This window comes from Gavia stellata, chromosome 8 (assembly GCF_030936135.1).
Source record: "Gavia stellata isolate bGavSte3 chromosome 8, bGavSte3.hap2, whole genome shotgun sequence".
In the NCBI taxonomy this organism is placed as follows: domain Eukaryota; kingdom Metazoa; phylum Chordata; class Aves; order Gaviiformes; family Gaviidae; genus Gavia; species Gavia stellata.
The window spans coordinates 18,156,689-18,172,749 of record NC_082601.1 but is presented as its reverse complement, the minus strand read 5'-3'; the positions used below and the strand labels follow the sequence as shown (position 1 = coordinate 18,172,749).

Below are 16,061 nucleotides of genomic sequence, written 5' to 3'. Positions count from 1 at the left end.
CCCGGGGGGCTGGGGGGTGCTCCTGGGTACGGGAGTTCCTCCAGTTGGGGAGGTGCCCCCAGGGATATGGGGTGCGCCTGGGGTGTGGGGTCCCCAAAAGTGTGGGGTGTCCCCAGGGATATGAGGTGTTCCTGGTGTATGGGGGGACCCCAAAAGTGTGGGGTGTCCCCAGGGATAGGAGGTGTTCCTGGTGTATGGGGTGGTCCCCAAAAGTGTGGGGTGCCCCCAGGGATAGGAGGTGTTCCTGGTGTATGGGGGGACCCCAAAAGTGTGGGGTGTCCCCAGGGATAGGAGGTGTTCCTGGTGTATGGGGGGACCCCAAAAGTGTGGGGTGTCCCCAGGGATATGAGGTGTTCCTGGTGTATGGGGGGGACCCCAAAAGTGTGGGGTGCCCCCAGGGATATGAGGTGTTCCTGGTGTATGGGGGGACCCCAAAAGTGTGGGGTGTCCCCAGGGATAGGAGGTGTTCCTGGTGTATGGGGTGGTCCCCAAAAGTGTGGGGTGCCCCCAGGGATAGGAGGTGTTCCTGGTGTATGGGGGGACCCCAAAAGTGTGGGGTGTCCCCAGGGATAGGAGGTGTTCCTGGTGTATGGGGGGGTCCCCAAAAGTGTGGGGTGCCCCCAGGGTCTACGGGTACCCCAGGAAGTAGTGGGTGTGCCCCAGAGTATGGGGGTCTGCACAGGAATTGGGTGCTCCAGGGATATGGGGGTGCTCACAGGTGAGAGGAGTGTCCTGTGAACTGGATGATTCCAGAGTTACGGGGCCCCAAAGATGTGGGGTGCCCCCAGGAAGTGGGGACACCCTAGGGAGGCTCTGAGGTTGCCCTGGAGCCCCAGCTCCAGGGGTGGCCAAAACTTTGGGGGTGTCCTCAGGTCTGTGGTGATGCCGCAGGGGTATGACGGTGCCCTACAACTGTACGGGTGCCCCCAGGGAAGAGAGGTGCCTCAAAAGTGTGGGGTACACCTAAGACTGACAAGCACCCCAAAGCAGTGAGGATGAGGGCGCCCCAAGGGTTTGGGGGTGCCCCAGACGGACGAGGGCTCCCGGGGAGCGCCCCTGGGTGCTCAGAGGAGTGAGGGTGCCCCAGGGTTACAGGGGGGCCGGGGGGGTCCCCCGAGTCCGGGGCTGGCGCGGGAGCACGGCTCCGCCTGGCGGCACGGCTCGGCTCGGCTCGGCTCGGCACAGCCAGAGCGGGAGGGATGTGGGGCTCCGCTCTGGGGGCTTCCCCCGCAGCACCCCGCAATGGGGGGCAAGCCAGCCCCGCAGTGCCCCTGTGCCCCCCAAAACCCCGGCGCCAAGCCCCGCTCTATCAGTGGAGAAACTGAGGCATGGAGCCCTGCCTGCCTTCGCCCACTAGCCTGCCCACCGACACCCCCCAGTCCCGGAGGGGCTCCACTCTCCCGGTGGGGCTGCAGCACCGGGGGCGGGGCGGGCCTCGAAGGGAAGCTCCGCATCCACAAAGTAGGGACCCCCGGCTGGAGACCCCTGGGGTGCATCACTGCAGGGGAGGCAATGCACCCCTGGGTGTGCCCCAGTGTCACCTGCTGCTGGGTGGCCCGGGACACCCTGGGGCAGGAGGGTGATGGGGGGCTGCGGGCTCCCCCCAGCCCCAGGGAAGGCGTCCTGGAGGGGCTGGGGAAGGGTCCTTCTGGCTGCCACTTCCCCTTCACGCTGGGAGAAGGTTTTGCAACCTCGCTTCCTCCCCGGGCGGCATAAAGCGGGCGGCGGAGGGCAGGGGCACCGCGAGGCAGCACAGCGGCGGACGCAGGTGAGGGACCCTCCGGCTGGCCTGGCGGGACCCCCGGGCCTGGTGCTGCCACGCTCTGCGCCAGAGCCCTTTGGGGGTGACGCCTGGATTCATCCCCGTGCCTGGGTGCTTCCCAGTGAAAACCAGCTTGGGACGGGGAGAAGACCCCAGATTTGGGGGGGGGCGGAGAAGGCAGTGAGCGGTGAGTCCCCAGGGTGCTCCACTGGAGATCGGGGCTTTCCTCAGGCTTTGCTGGCCCCCCAGCACCTCACTGAGCCCCCTCACATGTGGAGCGGGCTGGGCTGGGGGACAGGGTGGGCTACTCTGGCTGCCCGAGGGGCTGCCTGGTGCGGGGGGAGTGGGAGGCAGCGGGTGGGGGCACCCAGGGCTGTGCTCAGGGCTCATCTGGGGTGCATTCATCCCATGGTCCCCAGGGATGTCGGCTGTGGGTGCCCCAGGGGGGAAGCACCCGCTCCCATTGCCTTGCACAGCAATGAGCCGGGAAGGCGCTTCCCCATGGCGTGTCACTCCTTCCTCCCTGTGGGGACCCCCAGGGCCACCCCAGTGTCTCCCAGCCCTTCCAGGGTCAGGAGGGGAAATGGGGTGCTGCTTGTTCCCCCAGCCAGGCAGTGGTGGGGGATACCCTGTCCCAGAGGAACCGCCATGATTTTGGAGTGGGGAGGCAGAAAGAAGCAGCCAAAAATAGACCAAGGGGAAGCGCTGGTGTCTGGATCTGCCCTGTGCCTGCGGTGGCCCCACTTGGGGGGACCTTCCCCCATCAGCACCGGCAGCGTCCCCAGTCGTGGTCCTCTGGGATGCTGGGGCATTACCATCCCAGCATCACCATCCCGGGATCACCACCCCAGGATGACCATGCCAGGATCACTGCAGGAGCCAGGCTGGCAGAGCCAGGGAGGGATTTTTCCGGGCAGGGGCACCAGCCCAGCTGCAGCAGGGAACTCCCACTGGGCAGAAGGTGAAAGTTGGTCCCAGGGAGGGTTTGGGTTCAAACGGGGCCAGCTCAGGGCCGGGGACACCCCAGCACTGCGGAGACTCAGCACCCCCAAGCAGCCCTGGCATCGCCAAGCCCTGGAGGGGCTCAGGGGCTTGGAAACGAGGCAGAGGGGTGAAATGGGAGTCTGGATCGGTACTGGGAGAAGGCTGAAACTCAATGGTCTTTGGGGAGGCAGGGAGAGAGCAGGGTGTCCTACACGTGAGGACACAGGAAGAGCGGCTGTCACCTGTGATTTCCCCATCATGGCCGAGTACGGGGGATACGGAGATGCCCGGCAGCGCTCAGCTGAGCAACAGGAAAACCAGAGATGTGAAATATTTCCAAAGCTGCCTGCAAAGGGTGACACATCTTTCCGTCCGGAAGGTGAAACCACTCACACAAGGACAGGACTGGGGGGGAAGAAGAGCATGAAACCACCTTCAGACCTTCTCAAGTGCCGCCTGCCCCAGGCACCGTGACCACAGACTCGCCGCTGGCAGGGGTGGCAGGAGGGGCAGCTCCAGCAGCGATGCTTGAGGGGACGGAGAGGCTGGAGGGATCCAGAGGTGCTCAAAGGACTTTGGAAGTGCCCGAGGGCTCCTGAGATGCCCAAAGAGCTCTGAGGCTTTTGAAGGACCCACACAAACCGGGGAACTCAGGGATGCTTTGAGCAACCTCACCTAGTGGAAGGTGTCCCTGCCCATGGCAGGGGGTTGGAACTAGATGATCTTTAAGGTCCCTTCCAACCCAAACCATTCTATGATTCTATGATGGTGTCTCCTGGAGGTACGTAATGCTGCATCCATGGGGACGCACCCCAGCCTGAGAAGAGGTGGCCGGTCTGTGGGGGAACGCCTTCCTCCATGGTGGACAGGGAAGGGACAGAGTTGGGGTGAAGTGGGGCAGACCGAGGAGTGCTGGAGGTGTTGTACAATGGGACGTATGAGGGACAGTGTCCACCTGCAGCACTGCCCATTACCTGGCACAGCGTGGATACAGTGGAGCGATGGAGTGGGGCTGCCCGCTGGCTGGGAGGGGACCTGGGGGGCAATGGAGATGCCAGAGGACCCTGAGACGCTGTCACCCCTGGGCCATACCACCCTCCCAGCCCAAACTCATGCTGCTTTGTGTTCCACAGGCAAAATGGAGTCCTTCTCCTTCAATGGAGATTTCTCCAACTTCTTCTCCCTCTACAACTACACCTATGACTACAGCACGGCCATGCCCGACACTGCTATCTCCTCTGCCCCATGCCGGCCTGACAGCTCTGTCCTCAACAAGTACCTGGTGGTGGTGATCTACTGCCTCGTCTTCATCCTCAGTGTGGTGGGGAATGGGCTGGTAGTGCTGGTGGTGACCTCCAGCCACACCAATCGCTCTGTCACCGACGTCTACCTGCTCAACCTGGCTGTGGCGGACCTGCTCTTTGCCCTCAGCCTGCCGCTCTGGGCTGCCTACCGAGCTCACGAGTGGGTCTTCGGCACTGTGATGTGCAAAGCCGTCTCCATGCTGCAGGAGGCCAACTTCTACAGTGGCATCCTGCTGCTAGCCTGCATCAGTGTGGACCGCTACCTGGCCATTGTGTATGCCACCCGGGCCGCCACCGAGAAGAGGCACTGGGTGAAGTTTGTCTGCTTGGGCATCTGGGTCTTTTCCGTGCTGCTGTCCCTGCCTGTGCTGCTCTTCCGCGAGGCTTTCCCCTCACCCAGCAACGGCACCGTGTGCTACGAGCGCATCGGCGGCGAGGACACGGCCAAGTGGCGGGTTGTGCTGCGGATCCTGCCTCAGACCTTCGGCTTTGCCCTGCCCCTCCTGGTGATGCTCTTCTGCTATGGCGTCACCATCCACACCCTACTGCAGACCAAGAACACCCAGAAGCAGCGGGCCATGAAGGTCATCTTCGCTGTGGTGCTGGTCTTCCTCATCTGCTGGCTGCCCTACAACATCACGTTGGTGAGCGACACCCTCATGAGGACGCGGGCCATCGCCGAGACCTGCGAGAGGAGGAACCGCATTGACATGGCCCTCTCCATCACGCAGGTCCTGGGCTTTGCCCACAGCTGCATCAACCCCATCATCTACGCCTTCATTGGGCAGAAGTTTCGCAACAGCTTCCTCAAGATCCTGGCGCAGCGTGGGCTCATCAGCAAGGATGCTGTGGCCCGCTACGGCCGTGCCTCCTATGCCTCCACCTCCGGCAACACCTCCACCACCCTCTGAGCCCTGCTGGGACCTGACCCTCGCGGCTCCCAGCACATCCCAGCACCCCACGCACACCATCATCCTCGCCCAGCCCCCTGGGATGCGGGTGGTGATGCCACAGGGATGGGCAGGGCTGCCACTGGATGCTGGACCCTGGCTGGAAGGAGGCTTGGGCGGTGAGAGGGTAGGACCCTATCGCCAGGGGAGTAATGCCAAGCGCCACCCACCCTCTCTGCTCTTTGGGGCAGAGCCTGTGACTTTGGGGACCCTGCAACCCTGCTGTGGGGATGGTGTTCATGGCCAACGGGCATCTAGCAATAAAGAAGTTGGCGGGTTGGTCACCCAGGTCTGGCTCCTCTTTGCCACGGGGAGGGAGATGGTGGGATGGGGCCAGGGCACATCTCTGGGGACGGTGGGTCCTGGGCTTCCCACCTCAGTGCCAGAGCGGCAGTGCCAGCTGAGCCTGGCGAGGTATGGGTAACCCTGCTTCCAGGCCAAGGAAGGGCTGTTGCCCAAGAGGCTGTTGCAGAGGGTTCAGCATCCTATGCGTCCCCAGAGGGGACCCAAACCTGGGTCTCGCTCCCCGCAGCTGCCCAGCCAGGTCCTGGCACTTCCCTGGCATGGGGGTCTCTGTGCAGTGTCTACCACCTGTGGAAAAAGCCACCCCCTTCCCGACCCCGATCTGAGCCCCAGCGGAGCAAATCACTGCAAGATCCTTGGGCAGCTCCTCACTGACTCCGAGCCAGCCCTGTGACCTCTGCCCGAAGGGTGCCAGCACCCGGGGCACCCCCTGCCTCCCCCAGCGCTGCAGTGCCAGAACATCGTTGTGCAAAGGGCTGGGAACCTGTCCCTTACACAACCGGGACATTTCCGCCCTGGCTTGGGCAACTGGGGCTGCCACTGGAGGGGGGCAGAGGGGCTGAAGAGGGGGCTGTGACCTTGCTGGGGTCCCTCCCGCCACCCTGTGTGCCAAGTATCGGGGTGCCTGCCCCAGCATGCCCAAACTTCTCTCCATGGGGGTCCTGTACTGCTCCTCCCTCCCCCCTGAGCCAGGGTCCCGGTGGTCTTTAATGGTGGGGACATCAGTGGGTGCTGGCTTATGGGTGTGTACAGGAGTCGCCTGGCACCCATGCGGGGAGCCCTGGGGACTTGGGGCTGGGCAGGGTCAGCGGGGGTGCTGGGCAGGGACAGCCCATCACCTTTGCATCTGGGAAACCTCTTGCCCAAGCGGTCCTCACAGCCTGGCAGGAAGCCGGGGCTGTTGGCCAAGAGCTGTCTCCCCTGCCTGCTGCTGCCTGCCCGCTGCGGGACAGGGCAGACAGCGGCTCAGCCTGGCCACAGCTGGGACACCCCTTATGGGGACGGTTCCCCCCTGGAGGGCTCGGGTACCCCAATACCGGCATCCCCCCACCCACACCCAGCCTGGGGCTCAGTCTGGCGACGACCGATAGACAACACGGAAGCCACAGGGGTAGCAGGAGCAGGTTGTTTTCCTCTCCGTGGACCAGCCACAAGAAAGACATGTCTCAAACCCAAAATGTTGGCCTGCCTGCAGGCCCCAGACACCTGGGTCCCCAGTAAATCTGAGAGGAGGCAGCCAGGGCAGGGGGTGTCCCAGGCAGAGTGTGAGGGCTGTGGTCCTGCTCACGTAGCCTGCAGGTGCTTTTGCTGGTAGCAAAGCAGGCAGCAGCGGCCCTGCTTGCCCACGTCCACGGAGCACGCGTGGCACACCTTGCCCTGGCACAGCCTGCCAAGAGAGCGGGCGGTGAAAGCCGTGTCACCCTGGTGCCACCCCCAGTGACCCCCATAGCCCACCTGCAGTTGTACCGCCGGGAGAGGAGGCGAAAATCCTTGTGGCAGCGGGTGCACAGCCCTGCGTCGCGGGGTGCCGGGCTGGGCATTGGGGCGTCGATGCCTTCTGTCTTCTGCCACAGGGCATCCTTCTCCCTGCGGAAGAGGACAGGTCAGCCCCGGCAGGAGTGTGCCTGGCGGCAGGGATCCACGAGCATGCCCTGCCACCCCAGAACCAAGGTAAACACCCAAGTATCCTCCTGGGTCTCTCGAGGTGGTGAGCGGGATTTGCCCGGGCTCTGGTGCCCTCCTCTGGGCAAAAGGGTTTGGGCCCATCCACCCGTGTGTGGCCCCACACCAGTGGGGTCCCCGGGGCTCTCACCGCAGCAGCTCCAGCAGCCGCCCCTTCATGTCACGGATGAGTTCCTGCTGCCGCGCCTGCTCGGCGCCACGCATGGCCTCTCGCTCCAGGGCCTCCCGCTGCGCCCGCTGCAGTGCCGATGCCCAGCGCTCGCCGTCCTGCCGGGCCCTGGTGCGGGGCATTGGGGAGATGGTCTCCCCGTCCCTCAGCTGGTATCTCTCCATCCATCCATCCACCCATTCCTCCTTCCCTCCCTCCCTCTCTCCCTCCCTCTATCCGCTGCCCATCCATCCCCAAACTGGCTCCCCATGCCCAGACCCACCTTGCCATCTGCCGGGCCAGCCACCCATCCGTTTCCCAGCTGTTCATCCAGCCTTCCCCACACCTGTCCCTCTGTCCTTCAGCCCACCCATCCATCCATCCATCTACTCATCCCAAATTCATCCTCCGTTCCTCCATCCACTTGTCCCAAATTCATCCCTCCACCCCTCTGTGTGCCCGCCTATCAATGTATTCACCCCAAATTCATCCCTCCATCCACCCATCCATCCCTCTATTCACCCCAAATTCACCGCTCCACCCACACCTCCGTCCCTCCACTCGCCCCAAATTCATTCTTCCACTCCTCTGCCCACCCACCTCTCCACCTTCCTATCAGTCCCTAAATTGATGCCTCCCTCCAGCCCTCCCTCCCCAAATCCTTCCCTGCTTCCCCCTGCCCATCTCCAGGTGCTGCTCCCCTGGGTCCAAGTGGAGTGCCATGGGGGGGGTCCCAGGGGAAACCCTGCATCGGTGGGACAGGGGACGGTGTGAGAGGGGGGTCCCTGCCCAACCTGTCAAGCTGCTCCCGCAGCCGCGCCACCTCCTGCTGCTGGGCCTGGAGCTGCTGCCGGCTCTGCCGGGCTTCCTCCCGCGCCGCGGTGGCCAGGGTGGCCAGGCGCTGTGGGAGAGTGGGGGCTCAGCCCTGGCCCCCCGTCCCCCTGCCCCACCGTGGGGTCCCCTCAGGCTTGCCCGTACCATGGCCATGCCGGTGGCCGTGTCAGGCTCCCCCTCTGCCTGGGGGTCCGGCAGGAGCTCCTGGGGGCTGCGGGCGAGCTCCAGCGCCTGCCGCAGCACTTCCTCCACAGCGGCCACCTCGTCTGGGGTGCTGCCATCCTCCAGCGTGTCCATCTGTCCCACCGCTGCCAGCGCCGCCTGGCAGTCCCGCAGGCGCGAGGCCAGTGCCGCTGCCTCTGCCAGCGCCCCGGCCAGCTGGGTGCCCCGCTCCTCCGCTGCCTCCCGCCAGCCCCGTGCCTCCTCCTGTGCCCGCGCCAGCACCCCCGGGCCCCCCGCTGCCACCGCCGCCACCAGCGCCCGCTCCAGGAAGGCGTTGGTCTCCCGCAGTGCCTCAGCCTCGCGCGCCTGCAGCTGGGCCCACCGGGCATTGCCGTCCTCTTGCCGCCGGTGCCGCCGCTCCTCCTGTGCCAGCCGGGCCGCCAGCGCCCGCGATGCCACATCCCGCTGCCCCAGCTCAGACCGCAGCTGGGATACCAGTGCCTGCAGGGATGCCTCTGTCCTGCCCAGCTGCCCGGGCACCGGCGGCGAGGAGCCCGGCATGCACCCCGTGCCGGGCGGCAGGGACGTGCCAGGCTCCCCATCACCATCAGGCTGGGGTGCTTTACCAGCACCGTGTGCGTCCTCCAGCTCCTCCACATTCACATCTTCCACCTTCTTCTTATCCTCCTCCAACTCCTCTTCATCTTCCTCTTCCACATCCTTCTCCACCTCCACGTCCTCCTCCACGTCTACCTCCACATCCTCTACCTTCTCCTCATCCTCCTCCTCCTCCTTCTCCTCCTCCTCCTCCTCCTCCTCCTCCATCTCCTCTTCATCCTCCTCTTCCACGTTCTTCTTCACCTCCACATCCTCCTCCTCCATCTCTACACCCCCTGCCCGTGGGGCAGACAAGGCGGGGGGGCACGGGTGGGCTGACATCCCACGGGGTGCCACAGTGGGATGGGCGATGCCATCAGGCCATCCATGTGCCAAGGTGCCGGTATCACCTGTCTGCAGGGCTGTCTTTGCTGGGCTGCTTTTGGCCACTGGGCTGGGACGTACCAGTGTCCTAGAGGTGACATGGGGCTCAGGGCCACCAGGTCACCCCCCAGGTTAGCCAGGCACCACCAACCTCCCACAGCCTCCCCTGGGCATGGTCAGCCTGTGGGGATGGAGAGGGCAGCGGGGCTGGTGACACCAGGTGGCACCTGGTGACAGGGGACCACGGAGGCTAGTGCTATCAGCCTGAACACCCACAGAGCAGGTGGCACACAGAGAACCCCATGGCAGTGGCAGGGGAATTGGGGGCTGCGTGTGTGCTTGTGGCAGCGCATGCACATGAGTGTGCAAGCAGCAGAGCAGGCATGACTGTGCCGGAGTGGCTGCGTCCACAAGTGCCCCCCTGCAACTGTGCCTGGGGGAAGGGTGTGCATGCACTTGTGTGTGTCCCTGTGTCTCAGATGTCACAGTGTCATGGTGTTGCAGCAGATCTGTGCCTGGGCATGTGCTTGGCAGAGGGCGGTCGCATGTGTGTGTTCATGCACGTGTGGCATGTTTGCGGGTGCAGGCATGGCCTGCATGCCGGTGTGGGTGTCTGTGCCCACCTGGGGCCACATACGGAGAGCTGGCACAGCTGGGGCACTGCATGGAGTCCAGGGTGGCAGGGGGACACCCGTGTGCTTCTCTGCGATGCTGAGCCCCCAGTGCCCCCGATGCCCCTGGCGTCCCCAGTGTCCCCAGTGCCCCGGTTGCCCCCAGTGCCCCCCACGTCCCCAGGCTCACTCGGAGAACATGGGCCAGGCGATGTCCAGGTCAGCCCTGCACAGGGCCAGGCGGAAGGTGACACCATCCAGCTCATAGAGGCTGCCCAGGATCTCCGCCCGGAGCTGGGGGCTCAGGAAGGGGCTGCGGGCGTAGTACCACTCGCTGCAACCACAAAACCGGCTCACACACCTCTCCACGCCCCAGGTGGGCACCCACGCCTGCAGCACCCTTACCCACAGTGTGCTGCAGGGTGCTGCCCGCCCTGGCCATGCCCGCCGGCACCGCGAGCATCCCCTCCCCATGCGCTCTGCCCCGCTCTCACCGGAGGCTCTCGGGGTCGAGGAGGCAGAGCTGCAGGGACTCTGCCAGCTGCCGGTGCACCAGGCAGTACCGCAGAAAGGCTCGGCCCCTGCCCACGGGGGTCTTCAGCTGGGGGGAGAGGGGGTTATCCAGCCCTGCCACACCAGCCTATTCCCTGCACGCCTCCCCTCAGCCCGTGCAGGGGCGAAGGGGGTCGCCAAGGCCAGGGCTGGGGGCCAGTGAGGACCCCAGAGGGGAGAAGGTGCTGGTGGGTGAATCCTCAGTGCCCGGGTGAGTGTGTGCCTGTGCACAAGTGTGTGTGCACCCGCAAATAAGCACAAGCATGCACACGAGCACATGCACGAGTCCCCAGGAACCCTGCCAGCCCATGCCCACCTTGTCCAGGGAGATGACAAAGCGAATGCCCTCATGCTCCTGCCGGCGCAGCGCCAGGCCCTGGCACAAGAAGTCCCAATAGTCCTTGCGTTGCCCGAAGAAGCTCCTCTTCTCCTTGAGGTCGAACTGACAGACATGGGCTTGGCCTTGATCGTTTGGGGGTGTCCCCCTGTTCCCTCAGCCTGTCCCCTGTGGGGCTGGGATCCAGCCAGCTCCCCCAGCAGGGTGGGTCCTGGTGTCCCCTGGCTGTCCCCTCTTTGCTGGCTCCATGCCTCAGTTTCCCTTTTGCAGCATGTGCAATTGCACATGAGGACGTGGGTGAGCCTGGTCCAGATGCCTGTGTGGCTGGGGATGCCCAGGGCTGGACAACACTGGCTGGGGTCATCCTACCCCCAAAACAGCTAGCGTGGAGTCCCCTTTGATTTCAGCTGAGCTCCAAGGGAAACTGAGGCAGGGAGTGGCAGGGACAGAGGAGCAGCGGTACCTGAAGGAGGAACTCCAGCTGGGCACAGAGGCTGTGCAGCTCCCGGCTCCCGTCCGTCACTGGCAGGTTCTGCTCCCGGTAGCTGCGGTTCAGCTCGGCCACGGTCTCTGCGGGACGGCAGGGCTGAGCTGGCACCGCCCTACCCAGGCAGCGGGCACCCTGCCCCATCCCACGCCCCGTCCCTGCTGACTCCTGGCTCCCGGCCCTGGGGATTTCTGCCGGTGGGTGAAAGAGGAACCTGCCCTGGGATGAAATGGGGGAGCAGGGGGAGCAAGGGGCACAGGTACCCGCTGGGCACTGCTGGTCCTCTGTGGCTGTCAGCAAGGATGGGAGCAGGCAGCAGTGGCAGAGTTGGCACTGGGATGCTCTAGAGCACCCCCAGCAGTGATGCCCCCCTGCTGCCCACGGGCTGGGTGTGAGGAGGGACCTGGCATGGCCAGGGCGAGATGTGCCATGCAGGGGACACACTGGCAGGGCACAGGCTGGCAGACTTACTCTGCAGGTCCTTGATGACGCGGTTGAGCTCCCCGTCCCCTGCCATGGCTGTCCCTGGGGGTCTGCAAAGGCGGGGCAGTGAGGAGAGGTGCCAGGCTGGCACTCACCTGGCACCCCCAAACTCTCTGCCCCAAAGAGAGGGTCTGCCCCCCCAGCTCCACCCCGGAGCTGCCTGCTGTTAAGGTAAGAGGGAGTGAGCTCAGGCACCCCTTTTCCTTGCCCATGTTCCCCCACTACATGGAGTGTGGGGTAGGCAAAGGTGCCCCATTCTGTACCCCCTTAGCTGTTCATACGTGCTGTCCCAAAATGCACCAGGGCTTGCCCCCACGCTGTGCCCAGCCTCAGCCCCCATTCCTTGGGGGGGGTTCCTGGGGCTGAGCCTCCCCCCTGCAGTGTGTCCCTGTCCTTGTCCCTGTCCCCGTCCCCCAGGATTCAGGATGTGGGTTTGGTGTGGGGGAAGCGCTGCCTTTGCTTCTGCTCTCGCTTCCCTTGCTCACACCACAAACAGTGTGGGGGGCTCCTGGGGGGGCGGGGAAGGGGAGCACACAGCCCCTGACATACAGCCCCCCAAACCAAGCTCCCACCTGGGCAGAGCCCCCTGGCTCAGCATGCTGCTTGTGGGGCTGGCATGGGGTTTGGGGGTATTGTGTGCATGGGGGGGGGGGGGGGGGGAACGGGGGGTACAGTGCAGTGGGGATGTTTTGGGGGGTGGCAGGTGGCACCCTGGGGACAGGGAGAGGGACAGTGCCCATGGAGGTGGCAGGTCCGGGGCTTGTCAGTGCGGGTGGTGGTTGGGCACAGGGCTGGGGGAGCACATGTGTATGCATAGGGGTGTGCACGGCAGGGTGCGCGTGCACTCACAAGAGTGTGTGTGCACACGCGTGTCCAAGCGTGCATGAGTGCCTCATGTCCCCCCACTGCAGCAGGGTGGCTCGGCAGGCAGGGCAGGACACGGGACTCGGGATGCCTGGGTTCCCGTCCGGTGCCCTTGGGTGACCTTGGACGAGCCGTCTTCCTGCCTGCCCACCCTGCCCCTGCCTCAGTTTCCTCCGAGAAGAGGAGCCACTTACCTGCGTCTGTGGAGCTGTGGGGTGCCCCGAGGTGCTCGCTGGGTGTCGGGGGAATGCTGGTGTGTCCCTGTGCCCACGCTGTGCCTGTCTGCTTCTCCTTTTGTACTTTGGTCAGGAGGAAGTGTAGGAGGTTGGGGGGGCTGCAGGAGCCACCCCCCACCCGCCCCGCACCACATCAGGCATCGTGGCTTGGCCCCCCGGCACCTGGCTCCCCGGTTTGGTGGATGCCAGTTTTGGGGAGGGGTCAGCAAGGATGGTGCCCGTGTGCAGCCCCTGTGGCAGGGGGAAGGACAGTGCCAGGCCTGGGGGGGACCCTGATGCCTTCCCATGGGAATAGGGCTTGGGAATGCTTTGATGGAACCCCCTGCAGTTTTTGGGGAGGGGGTCTGGGACCCATACCCAGCCAGCAGCAGCTAACAGCACCCCTGGGGCAGCAGCAGCCCCTGGCACAGAGGCCCCCCCCCCCCCCCCCTGCACAAGAGCCCCCAGGGGCAACAGCCCCTGGGCACAAAGACCGCCCCACAGGAGCCACAGCCCACTGCAGCAAGGCCCACAGCACCCCCCAGGCATCTGCCCCCCACATGGGGGGCTGTGCCCAGAGCCGGGGTGCAAACGCTTCCTGGGGCACCCTGGGCAAAGCCCCCTCCTTTGCTATCTGTGCCTGGGGGGCCCCCAGCTGAGCAGCGCCCCTTGGCCACCATGCCCGTCCCCCTTTGCTGTCCTACATGCCCGTCCCCCTGTCCTACAGGCTCCTTCTGGGATGGGGGCTAAATCCCCTGGGAGGGGGGGCCGGGGGCGATGCCAGCTCACCCCCCCAGTGCCAGGCATGGGGACCTGCTGCCATCCTGCTCCCCACCATCATCTGGCTTGGCGGGTCCCCACAGCGGTGCCCAGCTGCCCCCACATCCCACCCCCTGCCGCACCCCCCTCATAGCACCCACTGCCCCTACCTGTGCCACCTGGGCAGGGGCCTGGGGGGCATCTGCCACCCCCAGGCCAGGCCTCGGCTCGGCACCAAAGTGAAAGTAGGAAGTGATGCTGAGCGGGAGCCGGGGCCTCCCTGCACCCTCCTGGCTGCCGGGGAGAGGGGCGGCGGCTGTTGGTCTGTGGGGTGCCCCAGAGAGCAGCTGAGGGACGTGGGGGAGCTGGTGGCAGTGCTCAGGGTGACCCCCAGCCTCCCCAGCACCCCCTTGCCCCATGCCACCCCGCAGTGGGTGGCCCTGTGGACACAGAGTACAGAACCCCACATCGGACTGGGGGGGTGCACAGGGTGTTGGGGGGCGGTGGAGCATCACACCGCTGTGCCACGGGGGGGGATGCATATGCATGTGCATGCATGTGTGCAATTGCACATGTGTGCAGGCTGCGTGTGCACGGCTATAGGGGTGCATGTGTAGGTGCAAACCGTATATGCGTGGGAGGCGTGGGTGTGGGGCTGAGAGGGCACCCGCGTGTGTGTACACACATGTGCCTGTGCCCGCGGTTGCACCCACATGCCAACACCGCCCACACCATGCCAGGCACCCCGCAGGCAGGACCCCGACACCCGTGGGGGGCCCGTGCCCCCCCCCATACCTTGCCGGGGCGGCTGCCACCTCAGCGCCCTGGCATCGGGGTCCCCCGTCCCTGCCCCAGCCAAGGGCGAGGGAGGGGATGCCGGGGGCCCGGGGCGGGGGAGAAGATGCCCGCCTGTCCTTGGCGTGGGTGCAATTCAATTAACGAGGCCTGGCCCTCATTCAGCGCAGCCAATAAAGCTAATGGCCCCGCACAGGCCTGGTGCTGCCTGGCGGGGGGGTCTGGGGTGCGGGGGCCATCTGCTAATTAAATGTGGGTGGGGGACGGTGGAGCCAGTGGTGATGTCACCTCCCTGGTGCTCCACGTGGGGGGCCGTACGCTGGCACCCCTTGCCCGCCAGCCCTCTGCCAGCCCCAGGGTGCCAGGCAGGGCTGTGGGGGACAGCTATGAAGTGTGTGGGACCGCCCCAAACCCCCTGCCCCCTGCGCTCCTCCCTGGCACTGCTGCTCGTTAGGAGCCTTCCCGGGGCAAATGCAATTAGTGCCCAGGCCTGGCACGGCTGCTGCCCACACTTGGCACCGGCAGCCGCCCCGCAGGGACGGGTCCTCGCCCGGCATCACCACGGCATCATGGCAGCATCTGGAGGTACTGCTGCCGACCCCCCTTGGCACCTCCCCTATGGGTGCAGGGGGTGTGTGGGGTCCCCAGTGCAGCTGCAGGGTGGGGTGCACCCCGGCCCCCTGTCCTGGGCAAGCCCAGTGGCGGGGTGGGGGTGTCCGGGGCTGTGTTGGGGTGTCCTGCACCGAGGGGTTCCCGTGGGTAACGCTGTGCCCTCAGCACAGTGCATCAGCCGGGCACCCTCTTGGAGAGGAGACCCTGCTGGGGAGGCTGGGGGGGGGGTGTCCCTGAATGTGTCCCCAGGCTCCTGGGGAGAGGCTTGGTGGGCTGCCGGAGGGCGGGGGGTGGGCTGGTGGAGGGGCAGGGAAGCCCCACCATGTGCAGTAACTGCCATTCAGGGCTTGGGGTGCACAGGGGGTGCCGGAGGGAAACTGAGGCAGGATCGGGGAGGGGGGTGTGTGTCACGGGTTGAGCTGCGATCGAATCCGGGCCTCCGGCCTCCTCCACCCCCAGACCAGAGGGGGGGCTGGCGGGGGGACACTGTTAGGGTCCGGCACCCAACGCAGGGGATGCCGTGCCCGGCGGGCAGGCGGGTGCGCCCGGGGGGTGCGGAGCCCCGAGCCCCGTGTGCGGGGATGAGGAGGAGGGGGTGGAGGAGGGAGAGGGGGAGGAGGAGGAGGAGGAGGAGGAGGAGGAGGAGGAGGAGGGGGAGCGTGGCGGGTCTGGCTCCCACCCAAGCACTGCAGGACATGGGCGGGCACGGTGCTCCCTGCCTGGCTGCCAGCGCGCAGGCGACGCTGGGGGACCGGCGGGGGGGGACAGGGCCCGGTGGGACCGCAGCCCCTCGGCCCATCGCCGCATGGCCCCGTGCCCACCGCCGGGCACCGCCGGGGCACTGCCCGGGCACCGGAGGTTGTTGCAACCGGGGGAGCAGGGCTGGGGTTGGCCGCCCCTCCGAGCGTGCCTTGGGCAGGGGTCGGCCCCTGCACACCCCCCCTCCCAGGCGGGTGACCCCCGGGCAGGGGCACCATGACCCGGCTGAGCTGGTGCTTTGCCGCCTTGGTTCGCTGGGGGAAGTCCCTGGTGTCCTGCCTCCTGCCCCTCCGCGCCTGCCGCCACCGGGAGGTAAGCGGGCACCGCCGGGCACGGCGTTAGGGTTAGGGTCTGCCGGGGGGGCACAGAGCTGGGGCGGGCTCCGGGGGGGTGCAGGGGGATGGGGGTACAGGCTGGCACTGGCCCTGCCTGCTGCGGGCGGCGGGGGGTTAAACCGTGCATATGCCTGCCAGTGT

At 66.0% G+C, this 16,061-nt stretch overlaps 2 protein-coding genes across 2 annotated transcripts; one reads left to right on the top strand and one right to left on the bottom strand.

The window, feature by feature from the left end:
• The first annotated feature begins 3,884 nt into the window (after positions 1-3,884).
• Positions 3,885-4,961, top strand: LOC104262164 (C-X-C chemokine receptor type 2-like). The gene has a single exon (XM_009818434.2). It carries the CDS (start codon positions 3,885-3,887, stop codon positions 4,959-4,961), a length of 1,077 nt encoding a protein of 358 aa, XP_009816736.2.
• Positions 4,962-6,587: 1,626 nt separating this feature from the next.
• RUFY4 (RUN and FYVE domain containing 4) lies at positions 6,588-11,615 on the bottom strand. The gene is made up of 10 exons (XM_059820791.1): positions 11,570-11,615; positions 11,075-11,181; positions 10,591-10,716; positions 10,217-10,323; positions 9,913-10,056; positions 8,113-9,199; positions 7,929-8,035; positions 7,117-7,263; positions 6,759-6,890; positions 6,588-6,690 (listed from the first exon to the last, which is right to left on the bottom strand). Exons 1-10 carry the CDS (start codon positions 11,613-11,615, stop codon positions 6,588-6,590), a joined length of 2,106 nt encoding a protein of 701 aa, XP_059676774.1.
• Positions 11,616-16,061: the final 4,446 nt, after the last annotated feature.